Source organism: Camelina sativa, chromosome 14 (assembly GCF_000633955.1).
Source record: "Camelina sativa cultivar DH55 chromosome 14, Cs, whole genome shotgun sequence".
NCBI lineage: Eukaryota > Viridiplantae > Streptophyta > Magnoliopsida > Brassicales > Brassicaceae > Camelina > Camelina sativa.
The window spans coordinates 17,284,553-17,294,422 of record NC_025698.1 but is presented as its reverse complement, the minus strand read 5'-3'; the positions used below and the strand labels follow the sequence as shown (position 1 = coordinate 17,294,422).

The 9,870-nt window shown below is 36.9% G+C and overlaps 3 protein-coding genes and 1 long non-coding RNA gene across 5 annotated transcripts in view; 3 read left to right on the top strand and 1 right to left on the bottom strand.

Moving 5' to 3' along the window:
* The window catches only part of LOC104741786 (putative pentatricopeptide repeat-containing protein At1g31840), a 4,006-nt gene extending 2,886 nt beyond the window's left edge, over positions 1-1,120 (bottom strand). Inside the window, exon 1 of the mRNA XM_010462705.2 lies at positions 281-1,120. Coding sequence (XP_010461007.1) covers positions 281-1,081 — 801 coding nt within the window. The 5' untranslated portion in view covers positions 1,082-1,120. The remainder of the gene's footprint in view (positions 1-280) is intronic.
* LOC104741785 lies at positions 1,425-2,505 on the top strand. The gene is made up of 2 exons (XR_760374.2): positions 1,425-1,741; positions 1,846-2,505. It is a non-coding gene; the product is annotated as an uncharacterized LOC104741785 (long non-coding RNA).
* LOC109124799 (probable polyamine transporter At1g31830) lies at positions 3,466-6,514 on the top strand. 2 transcript variants are annotated; one of them, XM_010462704.2, is made up of 3 exons: positions 3,466-3,782; positions 4,054-5,186; positions 5,887-6,514. In XM_010462704.2, the coding sequence occupies exons 2-3, from the start codon at positions 4,120-4,122 to the stop codon at positions 6,317-6,319; spliced, it is 1,500 nt and encodes a 499-aa protein (XP_010461006.1). In that variant the 5' UTR covers positions 3,466-3,782; positions 4,054-4,119; the 3' UTR covers positions 6,320-6,514. The 2 variants fall into 2 exon arrangements, with proteins under 2 accessions (XP_010461006.1, XP_010461004.1); XM_010462702.2 differs by having other exon boundaries at positions 3,469-3,782; positions 4,054-4,879; positions 5,580-6,514.
* Positions 9,245-9,870, top strand: part of LOC104741783 (probable ribosomal protein S11, mitochondrial) — a 2,241-nt gene continuing 1,615 nt past the window's right edge. The window contains exon 1 of the mRNA XM_010462700.2: positions 9,245-9,453. Coding sequence (XP_010461002.1) covers positions 9,339-9,453 — 115 coding nt within the window. The 5' untranslated portion in view covers positions 9,245-9,338. The remainder of the gene's footprint in view (positions 9,454-9,870) is intronic.

Here is a 9,870-nt window from a genome sequence, read left to right as displayed (position 1 = left end):
TTGAACTGAAAACAACGACGTCCAACTTCATGCCTTTATGTAAGGCCTGCAAGAAATGTTTATGACCCATTCCTAACATCCCTGCTTTGAAGTATCCATCAATTACAGTACTGTAAGCAATCAAATCTGGCGCTATACCCTTCTGTTCCATAACTTTAAAAAGCTCAGACGCTCTATCCATTTCACCTCTTTTGCAGAACCCATTAATCAACGTACAAAAAGTCACCACATTAGGTACCGGACCACATTCAACCACCAAACGTAACATCCTAGAAGCTACCTCTATCTGATCAACCGAAAGACCCTTTAAAATCTTATTACAAGAAACTATATCAACACGAAAACCTCTCTCCATCACTAGCCGGTGAAACTCTAAAGCCTTTGTAATCTCTCCTTTGCAGAAAAGAGCATCCATTACAAATCCATGAGCACTCACACCATAAGGCACGATTCCTCTACATAACTTATCAAAATGATCAGCTATTAAGTCAACACGAGCACCATCAATCAAAGAATTTAGCAACCTATACACAGTCTCATCCGATATAACTACACCCAATTGAATACTATACACAAATATCTTCATAGCTTCATCAACCATACCATATTTACAACAACAATCCATCAAAAACCTGCAAACATCTCCATGTCTCAAACAAACCTCCATTGAACTATCCTTAATCGAACCCAGAACGTGAAAATCCTTCCCACGGTTAACAACCATTTCATCGAACACCTTATCTGCAACATCGAACATCCCATTCCGGATCAAAACATGAGCAATGGTATAAAAAGAAGGATCCTTCCCAGAAATCTCTGCCCATCGAAAATACTCTACCGCAGAACTGGGTTCCGATTCAAGCGAAAGAAGGACCAAATTCGTCTCGTTTCGTTGCAAATTTAGGCTGTAGTCAGAATCTAACAAGTTAAAGTTTCCTTCTTTGATTGCTTTAGATACACCGGCGGCGAGGGCTTTAACAGAATGAGACGAAAACACACGAGTGTTTAGCTTCACGAACACAGAGTAAAACGGCGGGAAAATCTTGCGTAATCGTAAAGACGATGAAGACAAACGAAACATCTTTTCACAGAGTTCCCATCGCCGCGGAAACAGAGCGACTCTGTTCTTTTTTTTTTAAATTTTATAACTAATTTGAAAATTGACTTAACATAATATAATACGGGCTTTTTAAGTGAACCGGCCCAATAGAATTATTTAATGAAATCGACGTCGTCCTACGTCGATCGTTAAACCCTAATTACATTACATAGCCGCCGTGTAAAAGACCCGGTTTATCTCAACCCGAACCAATTGAATAAAAACTATGGGCTTTATTGGTTCAGCCCAATAAGCCTGATGAGAGTTCGTTTCTTTATTTAATGGAATCGATTCTTAGTCTTAAAACCCTAATTCAATGCTTTTGTATCCACAGCTGAGCTATCTCAATCTCCGGCGCCGCATCAGCGCCGGCGTCTCTGATTTATTTGCTATATCGATGCTTCCGTGTTTAGGTTTTGCTTTATCTGGGATAATATCCTAAAGCTGTAGTAAAGTTTGATGCTTTTTGTTGTTTTTGGTTCCAGTTTTCATGTGTTTGGGGTTAAGAGAATGATGAGATTTTGCACTATGTATCGAAGGCTATGTCAATCACTATGGCATAGTCTTTGAATAAAAAAAGTGCAGAAATAGAGAGCTGTTAAATCAGCAAGCGGCCAGACAACCGTCGGGATAGATCCACAGGTAAAGCGGATTTTTTCATCTGCTTTCAGCTACTAAATCTATCTTACATTTAATTTTCGAACATGAAGAATCTCATTTTTTTTTTGAATTTTTGATACTTGAAGTTGGTTTGTGTTGTTGTTATTGCACCTTGAATTGAAAAGGTCATGCTTCGTTCTGGTGGCATGGCTATTTTCGAGGATGCGTAAAGTGATTGCTGTTAAGTCAGTAAGCGGCCAGACAACCGTTGGGATAGATCCACAGGTGTTGCGTTTTCTCTCTCCGCTCTCTGCCTACTAAATCTATCCCACATTTTAATGTGTTTCTTTATGGATTCAAGTTTCCTGGTTAAAGCTTTGATTCTTTTGTTAAAGTGTTTGGAGTTGGGCATTAGATGTGTATCCGTGGGCTGCACCTCTCCTAGAGATTAGTCTCGAGCCCTTCTATAGATCTGAGAATTTACCCTGAGTTATCAAAAAAAAAAAAAAAAAAACATCCAATTGAAAAGAAACAATGATAGAAGAAGTTGAAGATATATTGACAGAGGTGGATGGGGGTTCAGTTGTAAAAGAAAATAAAATTCGTCTGTCGAAAGTAATGTTGGAGAAAGAAAGATCTCAATATCTCTAACTAAGAAATAGAAGTCGGAAGTAATGGCGATGATTTGTTTCTCTCCTCCACCAAGAAACATTTAGGACTTGAATCACACTTTGAAATAGAGTTGGTGTGTCTCAGAACTTGAGAAATCTGAACATTAGCTGAGTTATATTATTTCAATTAACATCTATGTGACATTAAAAAATGTTGAATACAATAGCTTTAGAATTCATAGTTATTTCATATACTGTTAGTTTCAAATATTAAGCGATAAATATCAAACAACTTCAAATTTTAGAAGCTGACTTTTTTTTATCCTTATGAAAGGTAGGTCCACCCACAATAGTATTAGTATTGTTAATTTGTATTCTTTCCTCATTTCCGGATGTTGGCTTTGGAGCTAATGGAGAGACGACTAGGGTGTTGTAAAATACCATTTTATTAAGAATGTTTAAAAACTGTTAGAAGCAACAAAATAAATAAATTATTAGACCACAAAAACGAAGAAATCATTAGAAGCAAAAAAAAATATAATTTTGGAGCCAAAACTGCAATAACATATGCGTTATTTGGTAAAAAAATTACTATAAAATTAATGAATTATATTTTTCATTCACAAATATCCAAAATTCAGTTGTATGAAGGAGCCTATTTGAGTGTACTACTTTCTCTTGGAAGAGGATTATAAAATAAGGTCCAAACACGAAATTAAAATAAAAGATTTGAAGTTTTCTGTGGTAATAAATTAAATGACTGACCATAGTAATACCATGGACATGGTACATTTGCTAGATCTGCTACATCAGTATGGTTCGAAAGGTCAAATCAAACCAACTCAAGAGTACACGATAACTACCACAGATCCGTACATAGTATTTGCTCTTTGAACACGTGAACAGATTTTATAACGTTTTGTCCTTGCCCAATTTATCAAATATTTTTGCCTCAAATACTTTTTTTTTTTCTAATTCATTTACAAAATCTGTAATGTTTATACAAAAAAAAAAATGGTTACCACTTACCATAGTCCATAGTCTAAACCTAAAAAGGTAAACCAAACTAAATAAAATAAAAAGCATTAATGAAGAGCTTTGGTCTCTCTCAATTTTTAGCAATTAGCAACCAATTAAGATTCGTAGTTCGATTTTAAAGACTAGTCAAATACTAATATACACCAACAACAATGACAACAACACTAAATTCCAGATTCCAGATTCCAGATCCATCTTTGTGATTCTTTGTTTTGCACATTTTGTTTTTTAAAAAAGCCACTTCGATGACACGAGGCGAAAACTAAATATATAAATAAAATTCTATTTCATTCTTTTGAAATCTGGGTTTTATTCGACAGAGAGAGGGGTTTGTTTTGTTTTCTTCTTCAACCATCTCTGAATCGTTTCCAAAGCTTTATTAACCCAACAGACGACGGAGATCTCAAGAAGATCCTCGACTCGATTCTCTCACGGTTCGTGCTTCTTCACTTCTCGTTAAAGATTTAATCTTTATTCATCGTTGATCAAGACATCAATCTCTGTTTCTTGATGAATGATCCAGTTCAAAGATCTTTACTTTTAAGTTCCTTCTCGTTTCTTTTTCGATTTTGTTGATGTATATTAAAGATACCCATCTGAGAAAAGTAAAAAAAAAAGTCTCCTTTTTTTGCTTTACCAAGTATGATGAACCCTAGATTCAGAACTGTAGCAAATTTGAGTTAATCTATATAAAGGTTGTTGCAGATATCAAAAATACTTAATTGGGGATGATGTGGAGAGTTCTAATCCGTTTAAAATCTGGATGACGTTATGCAGAAGCGGAGGATCATCACTGTGGATCACTCGGCGTCTATTGAGATGAGAGAGTACAGTAGCAGCAACGATGACGTTCCTTACTCAAGTGTCCGCCGTGATGACGATGATGAGGTTCCGTCGTCACCTAAAGCTACTGACAAGATTCGGAAAGTTTCGATGTTGCCGCTTGTGTTCCTCATATTCTATGAAGTCTCAGGAGGTCCTTTTGGTGTTGAAGACAGTGTGAATGCAGCTGGACCATTGTTAGCTCTACTAGGGTTTGTGATCTTCCCTTTCATTTGGAGTATCCCTGAGGCTTTGATCACTGCTGAGATGGGTACAATGTTTCCAGAGAATGGTGGTTATGTTGTGTGGGTTTCTTCTGCTTTGGGACCATTCTGGGGGTTTCAGCAAGGTTGGATGAAATGGCTGAGTGGTGTTATTGACAACGCGTTGTATCCTGTTCTGTTTCTTGATTACTTGAAATCTGGAATCCCTGCTTTAGGTAGCGGTTTGCCTAGAGTTGCAGCCATCTTGGTGTTGACTATCTTGTTGACGTATCTCAACTACAGGGGACTAACTATAGTTGGTTGGGTTGCTGTGCTTATGGGGGTTTTCTCAATCCTTCCCTTTGCTGTGATGGGTTTGATTTCTATTCCGCAGATAGAGCCATCGAGGTGGCTTGTGATGGACTTAGGGAATGTGAACTGGAACTTGTATCTGAAGACGCTTTTCTGGAATCTTAACTATTGGGATTCGATCAGCACACTAGCTGGTGAAGTGGAGAACCCGAACAAGACGCTTCCAAAGGCTTTGTATTATGGTGTGATCTTAGTTGCTTGTTCTTACATCTTCCCTCTTTTGACTGGAACCGGGGCAATCCCGCTAGAGCGTGAGAAATGGACAGATGGGTATTTCTCTGATGTGGCCAAAGCTCTTGGTGGAGCGTGGTTGAGATGGTGGGTTCAAGCGGCTGCAGCTACATCAAACATGGGAATGTTTCTAGCCGAGATGAGTAGTGACTCTTTTCAGCTTCTTGGAATGGCTGAGCGCGGTATGCTTCCTAAGTTCTTTGCCAAAAGGTCACGCTACGGGACACCTTTACTAGGGATTCTGTTTTCAGCGTCAGGCGTTGTGCTCTTGTCTTGGCTAAGCTTTCAAGAGATTGTAGCTGCAGAGAACTTACTCTACTGCGTTGGTATGATCTTGGAGTTCATAGCTTTTGTAAGGATGAGAACGAAATACCCTGCTGCATCAAGACCGTACAAGATACCTATAGGAACCGTAGGTTCGATCCTCATGTGTGTTCCTCCAACGTTACTAATCTGTGCTGTTGTAGCACTCTCGTCTCTAAAAGTAGCTGCAGTAAGCTTTGTGATGCTACTCGTAGGTTTCATAATGCATCCTTTTCTGAACCATATNGAAGACGCTTTTCTGGAATCTTAACTATTGGGATTCGATCAGCACACTAGCTGGTGAAGTGGAGAACCCGAACAAGACGCTTCCAAAGGCTTTGTATTATGGTGTGATCTTAGTTGCTTGTTCTTACATCTTCCCTCTTTTGACTGGAACCGGGGCAATCCCGCTAGAGCGTGAGAAATGGACAGATGGGTATTTCTCTGATGTGGCCAAAGCTCTTGGTGGAGCGTGGTTGAGATGGTGGGTTCAAGCGGCTGCAGCTACATCAAACATGGGAATGTTTCTAGCCGAGATGAGTAGTGACTCTTTTCAGCTTCTTGGAATGGCTGAGCGCGGTATGCTTCCTAAGTTCTTTGCCAAAAGGTCACGCTACGGGACACCTTTACTAGGGATTCTGTTTTCAGCGTCAGGCGTTGTGCTCTTGTCTTGGCTAAGCTTTCAAGAGATTGTAGCTGCAGAGAACTTACTCTACTGCGTTGGTATGATCTTGGAGTTCATAGCTTTTGTAAGGATGAGAACGAAATACCCTGCTGCATCAAGACCGTACAAGATACCTATAGGAACCGTAGGTTCGATCCTCATGTGTGTTCCTCCAACGTTACTAATCTGTGCTGTTGTAGCACTCTCGTCTCTAAAAGTAGCTGCAGTAAGCTTTGTGATGCTACTCGTAGGTTTCATAATGCATCCTTTTCTGAACCATATGGATCGCAAGAGATGGGTCAAATTCTCCATCAGTTCTGACTTACCGGACCTTCAGCAGCAAACTCGGGAGTATGAAGAAACTCTGTTACGATAAAGAGTGTTCTTTGTTCATTCCCACAACTATGTTTTAAAGTACAGAGCTTGTAAGCGATAGACTAAAGCTCTGTACTCTGTTCATTCACAGCTTGTTCTAAAGTTGTTAGTTTTTTTTTCTTTCTCGTAAAGTTAGTTTACGTTACATACGGTTTTAATAAACTTGTGCAATGTGTTTGTATCTCCCTTTCATTTTTTTTTGGTCTTTGCCATTATTGATTTGTGTAAAACAAGGTTTAGCAAATCTTGGATATCTAGATAAGATTTCATCTCTAATGATTGGAAAGATAGAAAACAAGTATCAGTCTTTCTCACGAAAGCAGGAACACAAGTGTCTCAGTTGAATTGATCGGAATCATCACCTAGGACTTGTCAATGTGATATGGACAATTTCAAAACAGAGAACCACAGTTTCTTAAATCTTTTACAAGATATGACCAACTATATATGTTGCATGGAAACTTTTTTTGAGGTGCGTTTCCCGTTTCGGAAACGGAAACTCGTGGAAACTCAGAAACACGTTTCCTAAAAATCCCAGTTTGGAAACACGATGGAAACTCCATTTCTGTTTTGGAAACATGTTGGAAACCCCATTTCTGTTTTGGAAACGCGAAGGAAACTCTTTTTTATAATTTTGAAATTTAATAAATAAATAATATAATTTCAACTCTTAAATAATATGTTACCTGTCTATGATCAACTCTGCAATAAATAATATAATTTCAACACAAACAGTCTATGATCAATTCTGCAATAATATGTTACAGTTTTTAATTAAACTATTTAATATTTATGTTTTGAATTTGTGTTGTTTCAGAATTTTTTTTATTATGATTTTTATGTTTAGGGATTTATTATATCTATATTATATATATAGATATATATATATATACATGTTTCCTATACGTTTCCATTACCTATTTTTCAAAAAAACCCGTTTCCCGTTTCCGAAACGTTTCGTTTCCGCGTTTCCGTTTCCGTTTCCATGCAACATAGCCAACTATAACGATATGGTTGAGTTTTGTTTTCTTCTTAAAGCATAGCTCAATCTCTGCTACTCTTCAGACGACGAAGATCTTGAGACCACCCTCGATTCTTTCACGGTTCGTACTGCTTAACCTCTCGTAAAAGTTTTAGACTTTCGTATCAAGGATTCAAGAGTTTGTAAAATTGTTTTAAGCTTTATTCTAGTTTATGTTTGTTGATATATTCAGAAGGGAAGGGTTATGAGGGACTATAACATGAATGACTTTGCTTAGGCTGATCTTCAAGAATCAAGATGATGATTGATGTTTCTCTGCCTGAAGCAGCAACCAATTCGATTCAAAAAGTTTCATTGCTACCACTAGTTTTCCTCATATTCTACGAAGTCTCAGGAGGTCCTTTTGGTGCTGAAGGACGTAGTTGAACGCAGCAGGACCACTGTTAGCTCTTTTAGGGTTTATCATCTTCCCTTTCATTTGGTGTATCCCTGAGGCACTAATCACTGCTGAGATGAGCATAATGTTCCAATAAACGGCGGTTTTGTGGTTTGGGTCTCCTCTGCTTTAGAACCCTTTTGGGGGTTTCAAGTAGGTTGGATGAAATGGCTTTTTGTTCTATATCCTCTTCCACGTTATTTGGAGATTTTTGAACGGAAGGGATTTGATAACTAAACCTGAACTTGGTTAATCGTGATCCGGTTTTTCCTGTTTTGACACAATACAAATGTCTGAACAAAAGATCACAAGAATCAGCCAGACCCAATTGAATATATCTAAACCTAAAATTTTAATTTTTGAAATCTTTATCTCAAAAATTTAAAACTTTGGTTGTATTCATAAGATTTAGAGTACTACAGACCGATTCTTGGTTCGGTTCGGGTAAAACCTGAAAACCTAGTGATATCCAAAAACACCCGAGAGGCCGAAACTACCACAAAAGTACGAAACATTATTTCTTGATTTAGTTTGGTTTTGAGTCTTTTGGCCATGTTTTTGTGTTTTTACTGTACTTTTGGTTAATCGGAAGTTTTGGTTACTTTTTGGTTAATCGGATTTTGAAGAATCTTTGCTACGTTAGGAGTATTTGGCTACTTGCAAGGAAAACACAAAGCATGGAACCACATTGCGCTGGCCAAAAAAAAAAAAAAAGGATTCGATTGCCATACAAATTGTATCTATTTGTGGTTTGTTTTGTACCTTTTTGTTCAAATTACTTTATTCTCTGTTTAAGATCACAAACACAAGAAGATGTGTACGTAATTGTTGTATCATTCATTTTTTGTTTTGTTTTCGAATTAAACCCATACTGAATCATTTTCGAAACTTGTAACTAATACTCCTCCGTTTCATTTTTTTAAGTGATATTTAAGGTTTCTACATATAAATTTTTTTTGTTTACATAAAAACACCGTTAAATCAAGAGAAATACCCTAAAATATCACTAAAACAAGTTTTATGGATAAATATATCACACATTCCATAAATTTCCAAAAATATTACTATTTAACACATTAAAATATTTAAAATTAATTTTTATAATTTTTTTCTTCACGTTTGGGTTCTCAATTTCACATTTAGGGTATACTTTTTGAGGGGTAGGGTTAGTATTTTGAATTAAAGATTTAATTTTAAAACATTAATTGGTGCTATTTTTAAAATTTTATAGATGTTTTGCTAATTTTGGAAAAAAACTTATTTTGGTGCTATTTTTGAGAATTTCTCACAAATAAATGAATTCATCCAATAAGAAAACATAATGTAAATATGAATGATTAAAAGATACATTTAATTTTTGCATAAAAAATTAAAAACATTCAAAAGACAATTTTTTTTCCTTTTAAAATATCGTTTAAAATGAAATGGAGGGAACTAATGAGCCTATGATTGGAGAGGCCCATTTGAAATGAAAAGGCCGAGTAAGTAATACCAATTTCATTTGTAGATCTAACGTTTCATGTGATCGAGACGAAGAAGAAACTAAACTACAGAGTAAAAAAACCCTAAACCCCCAAAATTTGCGAGTACGAGAGAAGAAAAATGAATGGTGTATCTCGTCATCTTCGAGGTTCTTCACTTCCTTCGTTGATTCGCGGCTATGTTGGAGGAATCAATTCGGTCCGGCGATTTTCGTCTCAATCTGATGGCTTCTCTGGTTCGTTATTACCCCTAAACCTTACGATGATTTGGAGGACGCCATTTTGCCTTCACTTTTGAGTTATGGCTCAAATCGATGATTAGATCAAGAAATTAGGAATTCGTAGTTTTGGATTCGGCGTTATAGGTTGTTTTTACCACTGTTAGTAAGTGTGATTCGCCATCATTTTCGTGATTTGGGGGTTCGTTCGATTCGCTTTTTGGATTATACCAGTTCCTAAGATTGAATCGATGTACAGTATTATGCTTGTCTCGGTGTTGACCTAATGATCAGCTTCTTATGGCTCTTGAACAATTTGCTGAATTGAGAAATTAGGCCATAGTTTGAAATTTTGGATGGATGTAGCGAGATTTATGGAACTTTGTATTAAAAAAACCATGGAATTATGCAGGGGGGGGGGGGGAGTTAAATTGT

Coding starts and splice junctions, on each gene's coding strand:
- LOC109124799 (XM_010462704.2), top strand. CDS start 4,120: ATGCAGAAGCGGAGGATCATCACTGTGGATCACTCGGCGTCTATTGAG. Junction 5,187..5,886: donor CCTAAGTTCTTTGCCAAAAG/GTCACGCTACGG, acceptor CTTTGCCAAAAG/GTCACGCTACGGGACACCTT.